This window comes from Coffea arabica, chromosome 7e, assembly GCF_036785885.1.
Source record: "Coffea arabica cultivar ET-39 chromosome 7e, Coffea Arabica ET-39 HiFi, whole genome shotgun sequence".
NCBI classification, from domain to species: Eukaryota; Viridiplantae; Streptophyta; class Magnoliopsida; order Gentianales; family Rubiaceae; genus Coffea; species Coffea arabica.
This window is the reverse complement of record NC_092323.1, coordinates 12132094-12151415: the sequence shown is the minus strand read 5'-3', so window position 1 is coordinate 12151415 and position 19322 is coordinate 12132094. Positions and strand designations below refer to the sequence as shown.

Here is a 19322-nt window from a genome sequence, read left to right as displayed (position 1 = left end):
GATATTGATAGGGTGTTAATTGTTAGTAATTTTATTGTTAATTCTCCTCTTTATCCTTGCCAAATATTGCTTTAATTGTCAATATATATTTATATTTGGTATTTGGATATAATTTCAGAAAGTGGAGCAGAAAAGTGTTAAAAGGGGAATTGCTGATGAAGAGTTGCCTTCCTATTATTAAGTCCTGGCAAGTCCACTAACAATAAGAAATCAAAAGGAGACAATTCTGCGGGGACCACGTAACATTGATTTAGAAAATGTGTTCTTCTTTTGGGAGATGTACTCATTAGCCATAGGTGGACTTTGATGATGAAAGTAGCTTTTCTATTTGCTTCCTACGTAACTAGTTCTCTTATAAGAACTAGTGTAGAGGAGAATTGCAGGAACAAGCTTCAAAAAGACATTAGACTAGTTTTGGAGTTTTCTCTCAATATAAGCTCCGTAGGAGGATAGAGGAGTTTTTAGTTTTTCTCTCCGAGGGATGTTCCAGAGGAGAGAATAGGGAGTTGTTTTGGTTTGTTGAATTCTATTGTGCAATTTTCTTATTTTCTTCCGAGAGCTTTGTTATTCACTCTCTCAATTATCGAAGAAAGATGATGTCTTTAAATTCAATTAAATTGCGTGGGAATTTTCTTATGAGGCGTGGCTAATTTTCTCATCTAGTCAAGGATCAACGCGAAGACGCAGTCCCAAATATCTGTGAGATCTAATTAATTTTACGTGTTCCTTAATTTGTTAATATTTGCATGTTTTCTATTTTAATTTCCATGGGATTATTTTGTTAATTGGATATCAAGGGCCCGATGTGCAATTTGACTTATTAATCTCCTGTCAAATTAATCAATTAAATCCGTAATTGTTTAGTTGGTTAATATTAGTGACAACTAGTATTTTCACATACTAGGGGGACATGCAATCTGATTTAAATAACCCTCGTAGCGTGTTATTAATTTGGGTTAGGCTTTTCTAGTTTTTAATGCAATTAGGAAATTAATTCCTACGGTCGTACCTAGGAGTATTTCCTGGTTAGAAGTAATCAACGGTCGTACCTTGGTTATCAATAAATTAAGGAAAAGCTGGTCGTTAGAGTTTATCGGCGACTATAACTAGCCTATTAATAAAATTAAGTGAACCTTCTTTGCATCAATGATCGGATGAATGGACTGTGTCTGCGTAGTTGTATCCTTGGCTAGAATTTATTTATCATTTATCTAATTGCTATTTACAATTGTATTAATTAATTATTTATTTTTGGTTAAATTATTTAATTATTTTTAGTTAAATTGTTTAATTATTTTTAGTTTATTTCTGATAAAAATCCCCCGTGTCCCGAACTTGAAAGGAATCAAATTTTTCCCAGTCCCTGTGGATTCGACCCTACTCACTACTATACACAGAAAATTCATTTTTCTCGAGTAGGTATTTATTATTGCACAGGCTCGACACCTGTCAGATATTAAAATCGATGTAGAAGATATGATCTGAATCTTAAATTTTTTTTAACCAAATCATGATCATGAACCTTTCCGGACGGTTTGTACAAGATGTAATAGACATTCTCAGTGAAGGAAATGATGCAATTTCAGTAACAACTAAATTAAAAATGCAAAAGAAAATGCACAATGGATACTTTTTTTTTTAATCAAGCAAAGCAAAATATATTAAAAGAAGAAAGATTACAAATGTCTGGTACAAGTGGCCAGCTCATGTGCCACAGATTATTCTAATCTATCAACTTTATAGGCTAGCTAAAGTTACAGGACTTCTATGTTGCGACAAAAAAAAATATATATATAGGACTTCTATAGCTGTGAAAAAAAAAATGCTAAATAAAGTATATGAGATAGGCTGGATTTGACACTAATGGTGGTCTTGGATTTGACACTAGCTGGATTTGACACGATGAATACTGATCAGTGTATACGCTCTTCAAAAGTTTCCAAGACAGTTCTTATTCGGATTCATGTCTTTTCTTTTCCAAGTAATCTACACACTTCTGCAAGTAACTGTCATGCAAATCCTGATCTCCAAATATTGCACTAATTTCTTTAGCTTTGTCCTTGAAGATTTTACCTTCGTTTTCCACCATAATCAACCTTACCGAGTTGGCCACCGAGTGGCTCGTGTACGATCCATCTACATCATTTCTCGGTATTTCTATCCCCACCCGTTTTTCCTCCATTATCCTAGCAATCAACCCCGTATCTATATTAAAGGGCAGCATAATGAGCGGATGACCAAACATGAGCCCCTCTATACTCGAACTCCACCCGCAGTGAGTCAAGAATCCACCCACTGAGTCATGACTCAGTATGTTAAGCTGAGGTGCCCAATTCTTCCAAACGATACCCATTCCCTTGACTCTATCCTCGAACCCCTCTGGCATCCCAGATGGATTCCTTAGTGCCCAGAAAAATGGTACCCCGGATAACTCCAGCCCAAGAGCTAACTCACTGAGTTGGAGTTGATTCAGTGATACCTCACTCCCAAGTGCCACATAAACCACCGAGCCTTTACCTTGACCATCAAGCCAATCCTTGATTGCAATCCAGGACTCGTTGTTCTCGACGATGCTTTTTTCCACCGGGGGTGGCATTAATCCCAGCGGTATTATATGCCGCTGTAGCAAATCTTCAAGCAACTTCAACCACTTGCCTTCAAACTCGGGGCAATATCTTATCAATGTAACATCTGCACCCTTTATAGCCGATCCGAACCGATACGAATCCGATACACCCGATCCATCTAGGTTCTTACTTCGCACAACAAATCTACTCTCGTGCAACTTGAATGCCAATTTACTCTCGAATGGGATCCACTTCGGTGGAACCGTAAAATCCTCGAGCTTAGTTCTGGGATCAGTACCCGCGACCATCGCATCAAGAGAGGGTGCTGAGAATACCACACTGGCAGCGCTATTAATACAAAAGAATGATTTAGATATGTTGAGCTTAGCTGCGATGTGAGGTATCCAATATGGGGCAAAGTCGTAAATAATCCAGTCCGGAGCCGAGTACTCCAAGAAACGAGTCAACTCGGGCTCAAGTCCGTCGTAGGCTTTCTTGAGAACGGCAACATCAAGATCGCCAAGGTCTACGGTGGCCTCCACATTTTCGGGAAGCCCATCGACTGGGGGGAGTGGGATTTTTACAAAGGTAATAGAAGATGCAAACTCTGGAGGGATTCTAGGGAGGCGATCGATGTTTTTAGGGGTGGAAATGAAGCTAACTTTGTGACCTCTCTGAGCTATGAATTTTGAGAGCTCTAGAAAAGGGATGAAATGGCCGAAGGCTAACCATGGGAACATGACAACATGTAAGCTGCCGGATTTGTTCGCCATGAAATATTATTGGAACTTTAGAACTCTATTATGGTTTTTTCCGCCTTGCCTGCAGAGTGCACAACGTGCTGATACATAGAAGCTGGGTGGTACGACGTGGACCAATTGATTCGATTTACTGCCTTTTCAGCAGTTGCTTCTTGTTGGCAGATCACATGAAATGTGAGTTCATAGTACCAGGAAAATGATTGATGTACTAGTCACTGTGTCAAAATTTAATAAGACAATTTTTATCTTTAATACGACAAATTATTCAGTCGGGTATTCAAATATATAAGAACAAAATAGGAATATTGATTAATCAATTATTACTAGTATCAATAACAAATAAGAAATGAACTACTATTGTTGTTTATTCTTTTCTTTTTTTTTACTACACATATAACTTTTTTTTACGTGATATATAATAGGTTGATTTTGTTATAAATAGTTGAGTAATTGTGAACTCTAATCGGTTTATAGGTATTTAAATTGTTGAATTACTAGATTAATACACTTTACGATACAAGCTACATATCCTTATACTATATATGAATGAGTTATGGTCAAAGGGGGGTTGGAATTTCAACAGCATAGATAGGAGATTTTTGGGAATATGAAATGTTGTGTAGTTTTTTAAAAACTTTTGGTACAACTAATGGTAGCATGTGTTTAGGTATATTTACTGAAATGTCCTCATTTTAATACATTTAAAACTTTGATTTATAGAGATATCTAGGTATTTCTGGAATATGGAATTATTTTGCAACCGTTTTTGCATCAAGTACAACTCATATAAACTTATTTGTTAGTGTAATTACTGAAATAGTGTTATAGACACATTTAATTGAAGTGTGACTTTTATTATGAAATTAACACAAAGACATATTAATACATTGTGTAATTAACACGTTGCTATAACTAGCCATTGGAAGATATTCCTTTGTCTGAAACAACTTATGTCTCCTCTTGGACGATTTTCAACTAACATCTATAGGGGCGTTTTGGGAATGATAAAATTGCAAAAACATTGATAAATTGATAAAGTAAAGTGTACAAGTATGTGCTGCAATTAGAATGTACTATTATTAGTTTTGTCATATTTGATGATTATTTCTTTTCAAAAATGTACTATTATTTGTCTAATAAAAAATCCTCTTTAATTACGGGTACCAAATACCCGCGCGATGCGCGGGCACTCCTCCCCTAGTATTTTGCAATAACAAATAGTTTATGATGAATTATTAAGAATGAATTTAACAAATAAACAAATTAAAAAAGTAGTTTTAAAATATTAAAAAATTTGATGTAAGTCTTTCATCCCTGGTGGGAAACATTGGCTAGTTCCATGAGAGAAGGGGAAAAAAGAAAGAGGAGAAAAGGAAAAAAAAAAGAATAGGAAAAAGAAAAAATTTGAGATAGTAGGGATAGTGTTGTCCAAACCTATCATTCAATGGGGCAAAATGCCTATTATTATAGTTTAGAGGTTAAGCTGCAACTGAATATATAGTTCATGGGGGCTTTTTTGCATTTAACTCTAACTAAAAATATGAGATGCATAATTAAGAAAAATCGGATAGCTATTATTTGGTCAAAATAATTTGCTTGCATTACAAACACAATTTCCAATACACCTTTTTATTTTTCCAATCACCTTTTTATCTCGCATACATCACATTATAAATAGTATTACAGTAATTATTTCAAATAATATTTCAAATAATCTCATCTCCAAACACACTCCTTGTTTGTGATCTTATCACGAAATGTGGTATCATGCGAGTGCATAGAATGATTGGATCATGTTGTGTCATTAACAAGCATATATGTAATTAAAAACGTTCAAACCTAACCCAGATTATTTTTAGGTTTATGTATCAAAATCACATGATAAATTAACGTCAACAAGGCAATTTCTTTTCATGAATACATAATTTGTTTGGTTAAGTATTCTAAATTCATATCTGTTTCGAGTTCCTATAGACCCTCTCTATGGTTAAAAAACAAAAAAGGGCACATCTACTACAGTTTCCTATATTATATAAGCAGAATAGCGTGTTGAAGAAAATCTATCCAAATTTTGAATATTGACATATCATCCATAATTTGAGCACACCCAAGAAGTAAGAACTTGTTTATTGCATATCGAAAGTCAGAATAATATATATATAGTTTTATTCAAAAACTAAAAACTTTAATGTTTTTAATTAAAAATAAAGAAACCTAATATCTTGTAACTACAAAATTTTAAGTTGAGTCAAATTGCTTAACATATGCATATTAACCGTTCTAGGCAATATGTTGTCCTGTTCTAGGCATATTAACCGTTCGTCATGTTTCTTGTGTTATTTAGAAGTTTTAACAACGTCGCAAAGGACAAAACCTGAATAGGATTGTAGAAATAAAAGTTCAAAGCATGTTAAAATACCAAAAGTCCAATAATTGGAGTGTGCAAAGTTGGATCAAATATTACTATAAGATACAAGAAACCAGAGATACAAAGTTAATCAAATATTTCTATAAGTTTGCAAAGTTAATCAAAATACAAGCCAGAGATACAAATAATGGTAGATTAATTTAAATTACTACCCACTTAAACACTTTTTGATAAACCATCTCTGCAAAATGTCCATAAATAGCTGTGTTTTAAAACTCAGATTGGACCGGCCGGTTCGACCGGTTGAACCGAGAATCGGCCAAGTGTCCGGTCCGAGTCATGTTTAAAAACTGGGTAAGTAAAAATTCGGTCAAAAATCGCGTTTGACCGGGAAAAATTGGATTTTCCGGTTCAAACAGTTTTTTTTTTAAAAAAAACTCAAAATTTGTCAATATTATGTTTTGATCCCTAGATTGTTAAAAATTATTAATATACCTCAAATATTTCATACTTTATCAATATTTTCTTAAAGTTTGGTATTATTTTTCAATTAAGTCCATAATTTTAATTCTAAACTTGTTAATGCTCATTAAATAATATAAATTGTTACTTGATTGTTCTAATTTCTTTGTATTTTCTTGTTAAATATATTTAAAACATCAAATATGTATGAATATACCTTTATTAATATTAACATGTTATTAGGTATTTTACATATAATATTTAAATTTTTAAATAATTTTTATTTATGATGTCATCCGGTTTAATTCCTATCGAAACCGGTTGAATCCATTGACCCATGACCCCTGAGATTGACCGAGTCAATACCCGGTCCGGTACTGAAAACATAGATAAATAGGATGACTTGCGTGGGCTTAAGTACTAATTTCTGCCGGATGAGTTCTGGTGAGCTGCTTCCATAATCCAGTTAATCTCGTGGGGAGTTATACGCGACTTTGGTGTCAAACGGGACCCATTTCGGTGGGACTTTGAAACCCTCCGCCTTCGTTCTAGGATCGGTGCCGTTAACCGGCGAAATCAGACTTCAAAAATACTAGAGACGAAGCGCTAACAATAGAAAAGAATGATTTGGAAATTCCAAGCTTAGCAGCAATGGGAGGTAACCAATGTGGGCAAAAGTCGTAAATAATCCAGTCAGGAGCTGAGTTCTGCAAGAAACGAGTCAACTCGGGTTCGAGGCCATCGTAAGCTTTCTTCAGAAGGGAATATCGTCGGTGCGGATGTCCAAAGCGGCCTCTGCATTTCTGGCAGCCCTTCGACTCCGGGCAGCGGTAGCTTAAGAAAGGTAATGCATGAAGCTAAATCTGGAGGGATTTTTGGAAGGCTGTAGATGTTTCGGGGGGTGGACACGAAGGTGAATTTGTGACCCTTTTGGGCTATGAATTTTGAGAGCTCTAAGAATGGGATGATGTGCCCGAAGGCTAACCAAGGGAACGTTACTACATGCAAGCTGCAATTTTCTGCCATGAATGAACGTGTTGGAGTCGAGACGTTTGAACAAATAAAGGCCAATGATGACGATCTATTGTTTGAACAAAGAACTTTGTACCGGTATATGACTTCGTAAATTATCGATTGGGTATTTCCACGTCTTTTTTTTTTGGTTCAAATTTATCAAGGCTGGCCTTTTAGCTTATGCTACATGACACATCACCCTCTAGCAAGCACCGGTATATAGCTATATGTTCACCATGACGTACGTTGATTTTGATGAGATCAACAAAAACCCCGCATGAAAGGGGTATAATTGAGATGGACTTGCTTCTTTTGGTGTACAAAATGGAGCATAATGTATTCTAGGACATTTTTGAGGAGAAGAATGAGATAGCGTCCGCAGATGTCCTTGCGTCTACTTCGATTACAGGCGGTAACAGTGATGGAGGCAGTGGAGGGCAATTGCCCCCGCCAACCCCACCAAAATCTTCATATCTATGTATAGAATTATATAGTTTTGTTCCCACACTTAAATGAAATTAATTATCCCCATTACTCTTCAATAAAGTTTAAAGTAATAGAGAATTGTCCGCACTAAATTCTTTGTATCTGCATATAAAATTGCGGCTTTGGCCTCACACTTAAATGAAATTATCCTCACTATCCTCAAACAAAATTTAAAGTAATTGTGTATATTTTGTTTGTATCTCTTGTTTCAAATAATTTAACAACAACTAAAATAAATGACACCACCTCGTCTAAACAGAGAAAGAGATTCAAATTACATTTATTCTTTTTTTTTAAATCTATTCTAATATGCTCCCAGTATACAAATCCATTTGAAAATTTTTAAACTTTTTTCACAACACATTGGAACTCACAAATATTGCTCATTTTTATTTCATTTTAACAAAAATCTGGAGAAAATTTTTAGAGTTGTGAGTGGAAAGTGGAACAATCCTTTATTAGGGATTTGAGATTTGAGAGATACTTTATTTTGTTGCTAAATTGTAGACTAATTACATGCATAACTTCGTATTTTGTTAGTTAAACATATTTTTTTATATTGTAACTAGTAAAATTTTATATTTTAATTTTACCCTCACTAAATTTCTTTTCTAGCTCCGCCCCCGAGGCGGTAATTGTTTGTTAAGTGGAGAGGTGTTTTATCCATTTACTCATTTTAGCAAACCAACAAAGATGGTTTGGCTTGGGCTTGGGGGAGGGAGAGGAAAGAGGGAAAGACCGCCGACTGAGGGAATACCAAATGGAGATTTAAGGAGAAAAAAAAATAGGGGTGGGGCCCAAAAGAGATTGGACTAGGAATCACATAGTAAGTTTTGACTTCTAAAGGGCGTTATTGGCAATAAAATAAGATGTGGTGTGGGCAATATCAGCCGCCTCAGACCATCGCACCAAACTCCACCCCCATTGCATGTGTGGCTTGGGCGGCCGATGATGCTAGCCTACATCATCTTGTGCATCCACTCTATTGTCTATTTTTAGATGTCTTTCCTTCTTTGGAAAATTTAACATGTAGCTGTACAGCGGTGAAGGAAAGATAGAACGCACTGATTCGCAATCCAAACGAGTTTTTAATCAATTGCATCGAAAATATATTTTTTAATTATTTTTTTATCTTTTCAATCATTTTTTTATCTCACATAAATTATATCATAAAAAGTATTATAATATTTTTTTCAAAATATTATCTTATTAAAATAATCTCTTATCCAAATACTAGCATTGTCAATGAAATCCGGTTTGACTTAAAAAAGCTCACTGAGCCTAAATTTCAATTCGGTCGGACAAATTTTGAACTTAAATATTAGGGCCAAACTAAATTTGGGTCGACTTTTAAATCAAACTAAACTCCAATTCGATTAAATTCCAACCCATATATGAGTATAATCGCATATGTAAAATATGTATAATAATATCTATAGTTTATAATTATACATACTACGACATATAATGTTAATAATTTATATATGAATTTGTATTAATTCATAATTATAAAATATATATTATATATAATTATGTATTTGATTATGAGTTTAGACCAAACTCGATTTGAGCCTGAAACCCATGTAATAGCATGAGTTAAACTTGAGCTTTTTAATATGAACTCAGAGTGCTAATGTTCGAAACTCAAAAATATATATAAGCTGTGAGTCAAGTTTGGGCTTGCTGAACCTGACCCAAAAAATCTAATTAAAACCCCTGACAAATACTTATAAATCTGGATTTTGTAAAAAATTATTTGAAAAAATATATATATTATCGACTATTTGGAGAACAATAGACACAATCACAAGGATGGATTCTGCCATCTTGTCTTTGTTCTTGATTTTTACTAAGTGAATGGTGGGAGTGGTTTATGTGGGGGCTAGGGACTTAAACGGTCATTAGAAAAATTGTTTGGATTGATTTTTGTTCTATTTTACCGGACATAATTTTATTTGTTTAGAATGTAATTTACTTTCAATATATTGTAACCATAGAATAAAATTTTGTGAATGTCACATATGATATTAAAATCGATGTAGAAGATATGATATGAATCTTAACTTTTTTTTTAGCCAAATCATGATCATAAACCTTTCTGGACGATTGTACAAGATGTAATGGACATTCTTAGTGAAGGAAATGATGTAATTTTAGTAACAATTAAATTAAAAATACAAAAGAAAATGCACAATGGATACCTTTTTTTTTTTTAAATCAAGCTAGAGGTGGCAAAATGGGCGGGATGGGCGGGATTTGCTTGGGTTTGTGATGGAACCGAGTCATATGGGTATGGGCCCAATCTTACCCATATGTGTTTTGGGACTAAGTTGGGCGGGATCACTTTGGGATGGGTTTAGATTGATCCCGCCCAATACCCAAATCTATTTTCTACATATTTTTTTCCTTTAATTCATTTTTATTTTTTATATAATTTTAATATTTTTGATTTATTAAATTTTTTTTAATTTTATTAAATAAACATGCAAGTGCTTTATACTCAGGATTCCCATCAAAAATTGGATTAACAAATAAAGGAAAAAATAGATATACAGTCATATTCCAACATATATCAAGATGGCCAAGGTACTTAAGATATTGAATATTTATTCTCATCATTGTCCAAAGATGACAGGTCTAAATTGACTGAAATGTTTAAAATTCTTGTGGATAATGACTAGGAAAACTACTAGATTATATTCTCTAGTATGACTATAAAAATTGTTAAAGATAATTTTTGAATCTAAGACTCCGTTTGGATTGGCTATTTTTTCAAAAAATAAGTTTTTCAAATACAATGTTACAGTAACATACAATAACTCAAAAAACATCCCATCCATATTAGTATATCAAATATTTCAAAAAAATTTTATAGTAAAAATTTTTCATATACACTGCTATAATAAAATATTTCAAAAATATCCCCCAAAAATAGCTAAACCAAACAGAGCCCTTGTTATTTGAGCCCAATGGGTACCCAAGTATTTCCCACCCTTTCCCATTCATTAATGGGTATAGTTGGGATGTGTCCCAACTTAAACCCAATACCAAATTATAATACCCATCCCGCCCAAAGTTCCTTTGGGCATGGGTAGCCCATTGGGACTTGGGACAAATTGCCAGCTCTAAATCAAGCAAAGCAAAATATATCAAAAGAAGCAAGATTCCGAACGTCTGGTACAAGTGGCCAGCTCATGTGCCACAGATTATTCTAATCTATCAACTTTGATAAGGATAATTTTCCTAAAGCTAGATGCTAAATAAAGTATATCAGATAGGGTGTATCTGACACTAATGGTGGTCTTGGCAGAATGGGTACAATGAATACTGACTAGTGTATCCACCGTGCAAAAGTTTCCAAGACAGTTCTTATTTGGATTCATGTCTTTTATTTTCCAAGTAATCTACACACTTGTGTAGGTAACTGTCATGCAAATCCTGATCTCCAAATATTGCACTAATTTCTTTAGCTTTGTCCTTGAAGATTTTACCTTCGTTTTCCACCATAATCAACCTTACCGAGTTGGCCACCGAGTGGCTCGTATACGATCCATCTACATCATTTCTCGGTATTTCTATCCCCACATGTTTTTCCTCCATTATCCTAGCAATCAACCCCGTATCTATGATAAAGGGCAGCATAATGAGCGGATGACCAAACATGAGCCCCTCTATACTCGAACTCCACCCGCAGTGAGTCAGGAATCCACCCACTGAGTCATGACTCAGTATGTTAAGCTGAGGTGCCCAATTCTTCCAAACGATACCCATTCCCTTGACTCTATCCTCGAACCCCTCTGGCAGCCCAGATGGATTCCTTAGTGCCCAGAAAAATGGTACCCCGGATAACTCCAGCCCAAGAGCTAACTCACTGAGTTGGAGTTGATTCAGTGATACCTCACTCCCAAGTGCCACATAAACCACCGAGCCTTTACCTTGGCCATCAAGCCAATCCTTGATTGCAGTCCAGGACTCGTTGTTCTCGACGATGCTTTTTTCCACCGGGGGTGGCATTAATCCCAGCGGTATTATATGCCGCTGTAGCAAATCTTCAAGTAACTTCAACCACTTGCCTTCAAACTCGGGGCAATATCTTATCAATGTAACATCTCCACCCTTTATAGCCGATCCGATCCTATACATATCCGATACACCCGATCCATCTAGGTTCTTACTTCGCACAACAAATCTACTCTCGTGCAACTTGAATGCCAATTTACTCTCGAATGGGATCCACTTCGGTGGAACCGTAAAATCCTCGACCTTAGTTCTGGGATCAGTACCCGCGACCATCGCATCAAGAGAGGGTGCAGAGAATGCCATACTGGCAGCGCTATAAATACAAAAGAATGATTTAGATATGTTGAGCTTAGCTGCGATGTGAGGTATCCAATATGGGGCAAAGTCGTAAATAATCCAGTCCGGAGCTGAGTCTTCCAAGAAACGAGTCAACTCGGGCTCAAGTCCGTCGTAGGCTTTCTTGAGAACGGCAACATCAAGATCGCCAAGGTCTACGGTGGCCTCCACATTTTCGGGAAGCCCATCGACTCGGGGAAGTGAGATTTTTACAAAGGTAATAGAAGATGCTAAATTTGGGGGGATTCTAGGGAGGCGATCGATGTTTTTAGGGGTGGAAACGAAGCTAACTTTGTGACCTCTCTGAGCTATGAATTTGGAGAGCTCTAGAAAAGGGATGAAATGGCCGAAGGCTAACCAAGGAAGCATGACAACATGTAAGCTGCTGGGTTTGTCTGCCATGAAATGGTATTGGAATTTTAGCTCTATGATTTTTCTCCTTGCCTACAGCTTTTCTTGAGGTGTTGATGACATATTCGTTGTTGTTCTTCTGTTGGGTATTCATCCTAGACGCTTCATCCTGGAGCACTACCTACCACAAATCAAAGCACGAGTTGCTATCACGCCGCTGATATTTTTGGAGAAATTTGCAGTGATGACTGGGGCCTCTCGGTTTTGTAATCACAGGTTCACTGTCACATTGCAGTGAGTTATTGGCAAAAATGTACTGTCTAGTTTTTTGGATATGTAGTGAAATTTCACATTACTTCTTGCAGCGGATACAAGAAGTCATTAACTGTTTCTAGATAATTAGACGCTGTTTTCCTGCTATAAGCAAGTAAACACGCTTCTTGTCGTGTTTATTTTCTTCTTCTTCTTCTTAACGTGTTAAACAACACATTTAGTAGAAATTCTATTCGTCAAAAATCAACAAGTTGCTGATTTCACGTTTCAAAAACTAATCGCCAATTCCCCGATCCAATAGCAATACAAAGTGGAAGGGAATTGAGTGTATTAAACTGTCCAACACAATTACGCGCATGCACCCAAGGATCGATGAAGAGCACAATTGCTATAATGGTTTGATCAATGAATGCCCATAGTTGCTCCCAAAAAAATTATAGAAAAAAAAAAAAGGCACAGTTGCTATAACAATAAAATTTTCATACCCCTTAAGTCATGGAACATGATTTGTTAACTTGCATGAATGGACGTTTTCATTGAAAGAAATGATGTACTTTCAGAACCGAGTAAAACAACAGAATACTCCAAAAAAAAAAAAAAAACCAATGGGTGCAATGTTTTTAATATAAACATTTCTTATTTGGATTTAGGTCTGTTCTTTCCCAAGTAATTTACGAAGTTCTGCACGTAACTGCCGTGGAGCTCTGGATCTCCAAATACTGCACTAATTTCTTCAGCTTTGTCGATGCAAAGTTATTCAGATCAGCAAATGCCACCATAACCAAAAAAAAAAGCAAAAGGTGTTAGTTCGTGGGTGAAAGATCGTAGTACGTTGCAGATTCTCCTTGGGTATGCGTTGGATTAGGTGCAGATATGGAGCAAGAGGGTAGTCCACAAAAATCTCAAGCCCCGCCAAAATTTTTTCTTCAATTTAACTATTCAATACAGCCCACAAAAATTTGACTGTTCAGGAAATAAACTACTTGCTTTAGTGAAAAAACTAAAGAGAATTGCACACCGGCCGGACACCCAATTGAGTGAATACACGGAATATCAGCTAGCCTCCTCATATTAATATTTGATCTAAGATTAAGTTTGTATACGCTGTCAGTCAGTTAGTGTTGATTTTCTTTGTAACACTAATAGTTGTACATGTAAATTACTTGTGTAAAAATTAAATTTTAAATTTTAAATTTAATTACGTGATATATATATATTTAACACTGCGTGTATAGAACAGAAGCCCTGAAAGTTTTCCAGCTTAAATCATTGCATATGGTAGCACAAATTTAACTAACATGACAGTTTCTTATTCTTAGGACACAGCACAATAGAAAGCAAGGGGAAAAAAAAAAGATGAGTAAAGAAAAAAAAAAAGAAAATATCATCATTTCCATAGCACAAGGGTCCTAGTGGCACAATCCATCCATGGGATTGTGTCTATTGTTCTCCAAATAATCTATAAATTTTTGGATGTAGCCGTCATGCAATTCTCTGTCTCCAAATATTCCACTCATTTCTTTAGCTTTCTCCCTGAAAATTTTCCCTTCATTTGCAACCATAATAAGCCTAACAGACTCAGCCACCGAGTCTCTCGTGTATGACCTGTCTTGCTCATTCCTGGGTATTTCAATTCCAACCTTCCTATCCTCCATAACCCTAGCGTTCAACCCTTGGTCCACCAAAAATGGGAGCATAACCAGCGGATGACCAAACACAAGTCCCTCTATGCATGAACTCCAACCGCAGTGAGTCAAGAACCCACCCACTGAGTCATGACTCAGTATATTCAACTGTGGGGCCCAGCCTTTCCACACAGTCCCTCTCCCCTTGACTCTCTCCTCAAGCCCATCTGGCACCTGAATTGACTCGGTGGATCCAGACGGCTTCCTTAGCGCCCAGAAAAATGGTACCCCAGATAACTCCAACCCGAGTGCCAACTCAGTGACATCCGTTTGACTGAGTGACACCTCAATGCGACGTACAAAACTGAGCCCTTGTTTCGAACATCAAGCCATTCCCTGATTGAATCCCAGGAATCATTCCCATCATTGCTAATCTTTTCCACTTGGGGTGGCATTAATCCCAAAGGAATCACTTTTCTTTGATGCAGCTCCTCAAGAAGCTTCAACCACTGCCCTTCAAACTCGTAGGATTGTCTTACGACAATAACATCAGAACCCTTCATTAACATTCCCGAACGGGAGCTGTCAGATACTCCGGTTACATTCTCCTGACCTGCTCCTAGAATCCAGTTGATCTCGTACGGCTTGTACGCCACTTTTGTCTCAAAAGGAACCCACTTGGGAGGAACTATGAAATCCTCGACCGTCGATCTTGGATCTGCATCATTGATCATTACATCTGACGGTCCTAGAAATGCCAAAAACCATGAGTTGATAATTGAAAAGAATGCTTTAGAAATTCCCAGCTTGGCAGCAATTGGAGGCAACCAGTAAGGAGCAAAGTCGAAGATAATCCAATCCGGAAGCGAGCTCTCGAGAAAGTCAACTCGGGTTCGAGCCCATCATAGGCCTTCTTGAGATGGGGAATGTCCTCGTTACGGATGTCCATGGTGGCCTCCGCATTTTCCGGAAGTCCTTCAACTCTGGGCAGTGGAATTTTGACGAAGGTTATAGAAGAAGCAAAAATTGGTGGGATTTCTGGGAGGCGATCGATGTTTCTTGGGGTGGAAATGAAGGTGATCTCGTGACCCCTTTGAGCTATGAATTTTGCGAGCTCCAAAAACGGGATAATGTGCCCAAAGGCCGACCATGGGAACATAACTACGTGTAATTTGGGCTCGTTAGCCATGGCCGAATACTTGGGGTTTAGAAGCTAAGGTTTATTAATGGTTTAATTGTGTGAAGTATAGAGAAATTTCTAAAATTATGATGATTTTTAAAAAAATTCTACAAAGGGGACATTTTTTGTATGGGATTCCGTTCGAGGGGTCTTCGCATTCAGCAAATGCGAGCTCGAGGAACTCGCATTTGCTGAATGCGAGGTCTCCTGAATTTTCCTAGCATTCAAATCAAAAAAAAAAAAGAAAAAGAAAAACAGACCTCGCATTTGTTAAATGCGAGGTCATATACCTCACATTTAACAAATGCGAGGTTCTCGCCCAGGCAACTCACTCAACCCGTAGCTCTCTTACAAACCCAGCTGCAAAGTTCCTCCTTTTTCTCTTAGTTTCTCCTCTGCTTTCTTTTCTTTCCTGCTCCAGCTCATCCTTTCCAACCCTCCGAAAGCTTCTTGCTTCCACTCTTCCCTTTTCCCCCCATTTCACTCTTGCTCTTTGTCTTCCTCAGTCCCTCAAAACTCTCAGCCCCAGTTCTTGGCATCCATGGTAATTGTTTGCTGCATTTTTATGGCCAGAATTTGAGCCGTTTGATGCTCTTAATTCCAGAATATTCTTGGCATCTTCTGGTGAGTGAGGTGGAATTGTGTATTGGTAATCTTGGAGAAAAAAGAAAAATGAAGAAAAATCCCATTTGTTGCTTCTCATTTTGCAACCGCGAAGTCTTGTACTTCATGCTGGTTCTTGTACCAGCAAATGGAGCAAGAAGATTGAGTACCTCGCATTTCTTGAATGCGAGGTATCTCAGCTCGCATTCTCCAAATGCGAGCTTTATAAGCTCGCATTTGGAGAATGCGAACTTTTTTTCTTTTTTTCTGAAAACACTTACCTCGCATTTGTGAAATGCGAGGTACCTGAACTCGCATTTCACAAATGCGAAGATCACATTTGTGGAACCAACTTCACAAATCACCCCCTTTGTAGAATAACTTTTTTTTTTCATCACAATTTAAGAATTTTCTCGTGAAGTATAGGATATACAGGGAAACATTCTGGCACATACTATAATGGTCTGGTGCAGCGTCTGAATTATCACATGATTCATTTATGACATGAATCGTACTTCCAATAATTACCTGTGCGTGAATGTGTGTGTGGATAATATTGGACCAATGTCTTTTTTTTTTTGGGATAATTGCAGAAACCTTCCCTGATATTTCTGACATTTGCACTGACCTCCCCTCTAGGTTTAGAAATTGCATTCACCTCCCCTGAACAGTAACAATTCGTTGCAGAAACCTCCTTGACAGCTTTTTGTAGAAGTGAGATAAGAATTTTCTTCCAATTTTGCCCTTACTTGCTTGACAATTATTATTTGCTTGACAATTGCTTAACTAATTATCTAATTAGTTAATAGTTAAACTAATTAACTATTAACTAATTATCTAATTAATTAATTAACTAATTATCTAATTAATTAATTAACTAATTAACTAATTAACTAAAACTGTTGTCTGTCCGAAACTAACAAACTATTTGCATGTTAAACTAATTAACTAATTAACTGCTTAACTAATTAACTAATTAACTAACTAACTAATTAACAAACTATTTGCATGTTAAACTATATGTAGTACGCATTACCTATTTAAAGTATCGGCTCTTTATAAGTATTTTACTTTCAAACATTTAATTTATGATAAAAACATCAATGTTTGTAAGTAAAATTCAAAAAGTATTACAGTAATATCAATATTCTTACTTTTAAACATTTAATTTATGGCTCTATGCCCCTCCCTTTTTGTAAGAATATTACTGTAACACTTTTTGAATTTTACTTACAAACATTGATGTTTTTATCATAAATTAAATGTTTGAAAGTAAAATACCCATAAAGAGCCGATACTTTAAATAGATAATGCGTACTGCATGTTTTAACATGCAAATAGTTTGTTAATTAGTTAGTTAGTTAATTAATTAATTAGTTAATTAGTTTAACATGCAAATAATTTGTTAGTTTCGGATAGACAACAGTTTTAGTTAATTAGTTAATTAGATAAACAGAAATTAGTTAATTAGTTAATTAGATAAACAAAAATTAGTTAATTAATTAATTAGATAATTAGTTAGTTAATTAGTTAAGCAGTTAATTAGTTAATTAGTTTAACATGCAAATAGTTTGTTAGTTTCGGATAGACAACAGCTTTAGTTAATTAGTTAATTAGTTTAACATGCAAATAGTTTGTTAGTTTCGGATAGACAACAACTTCAGTTAATTAGATAATTAGATAAACAAAAATTAGTTAATTAGTTAATTAATTAATTAGATAATTAGGTAGTTAATTAGTTAAGCAGTTAATTAGTTAATTAGTTTAACATGCAAATAGTTTGTTAGTTTCGGACAGACAACAGCTTTAGTTAATTAGTTAATTAGTTAATTAGATAATTAGTTAATTAGTTAATTAATTAATTAGATAATTAGTTAATTAGTTAATAGTTAATTAGATAATTAGTTAATAGTTAATTAGTTTAACTATGCAGAAATAGTTTGATTGGTTAATAACTATTAACAATTAGATAATTAGTTAATTAGTTAATAATTAATTAGATAATTAGTTATTAATTAATTAGATTATTAGTTATTTAGTTTATTTAGTTAATTAGTTAATTAGTTAAACTATGCAGAAATAGTTAATTTAGTGTAATTTTTATTAACAAATGTTTTGTTGGGTTTGATGAAAGTACTATCACATTCATTTGGTAAAATTAAATCATGTCAGGGGTACTTTAGTAAATTGACCCACTTTTGCCTATTAAATTGCCTCAAACTTTTGATAGGGGAGGTCAGTGCTATTTTAAAATTGATAGGGGAGGTCAATGCTATTACTATAAAAGTCAGGGGAGGTTTCTGCAATTATCCCTTTTTTTTTGAGTGAGAGGATATATTATTTATTTATTATTTGGAAATAGTTTACTCTCATTAACAATAGGTATAAAAGAGGGAATGCCATACCTCAAGATTGTGTACTTTTGGTGATGTGGCCAAACGTGATTGGTTGGAGAGTGTTCGTCCAACTTCCTCTCCAATTCGTTTGCTTTCCGTTCCTTTTTTGCTTCATTCAATCTGTCCTTGTTTCTTATTTCTTAGTTCTTAGCAGACTTAGACTAAATGGCCTCGTTTTCAGCGGTGTTTCTTTCTTGCTTTCTGCTATACTAGAGTAAAATTGGAAAAAGACTGAAAAATAAATTAAAGAAAATCGCACAACCTGGAAAGTTGATTCTTTTTCTCCTTCTCGTGGACATTCAATCCATTGTCCGCAATCTATGAGAAGCAAAATGCGATTGTGAGTAACTGCAAATTCAAGAAAACAAAGAAAGAAACAAAAACTAAACAAAAAACATCAAAGTGCCTTATTTGTTTTTAATTTTTGTTTATTAACAAAGAAGAAAAGAAGAAAGAAAACATGTAGATAAATGATAGATCTGGTCATCGTTTGACAGAGAGGGAGAGCGAGAAAGGAAGAGTGTTCGTCTATCAAAGTTGAACAAAAGCAGCAGTTCTTGGAGGAAGAGATTAGCATCCTGGAGGAAGTTAAAGGTATAAGCTTACCTAATTTCCTTCCTCGCACAGCATTTCTCACTTCACTACAAAAAATGGTCAAGGCTATTTTCGCAACACCAGCTGGAATTGTGAACAAGTTTTGGGAGTATTTACAAGAGGTGTTAGTTTCTGTCTTAATGAAGCACTCTGACAACTACCCACAACTTCAACCTTCAACTTTCTGTCCGAGACAGAGAAAGTGAGATGGGAAGCAGGTAAACATCTGACATACTCTTTGGAGGCAAAGTACTTTACTTTGGAGACCGAGTAGTACTTTTTCTTC

At 35.5% G+C, this 19322-nt stretch overlaps 2 protein-coding genes and 1 pseudogene across 2 annotated transcripts; all 3 read right to left on the bottom strand.

Annotated features, from left to right (window-relative positions):
- Positions 1–1616: 1616 nt before the first annotated feature.
- Positions 1617–3572, bottom strand: LOC113701450 (putative UDP-rhamnose:rhamnosyltransferase 1). Its single transcript, XM_027222111.2, has one exon. It carries the CDS (start codon positions 3338–3340, stop codon positions 1952–1954), a length of 1389 nt encoding a protein of 462 aa, XP_027077912.1. The 5' UTR covers positions 3341–3572; the 3' UTR covers positions 1617–1951.
- A 7216-nt stretch (positions 3573–10788) lies between these two features.
- LOC113701084 (UDP-glycosyltransferase 91D1-like) lies at positions 10789–12819 on the bottom strand. The gene has a single exon (XM_027221572.2). It carries the CDS (start codon positions 12414–12416, stop codon positions 11028–11030), a length of 1389 nt encoding a protein of 462 aa, XP_027077373.1. The 5' UTR covers positions 12417–12819; the 3' UTR covers positions 10789–11027.
- A 1133-nt stretch (positions 12820–13952) lies between these two features.
- Positions 13953–16172, bottom strand: LOC113701594 (UDP-glycosyltransferase 91D1-like; annotated as a pseudogene).
- Positions 16173–19322: the final 3150 nt, after the last annotated feature.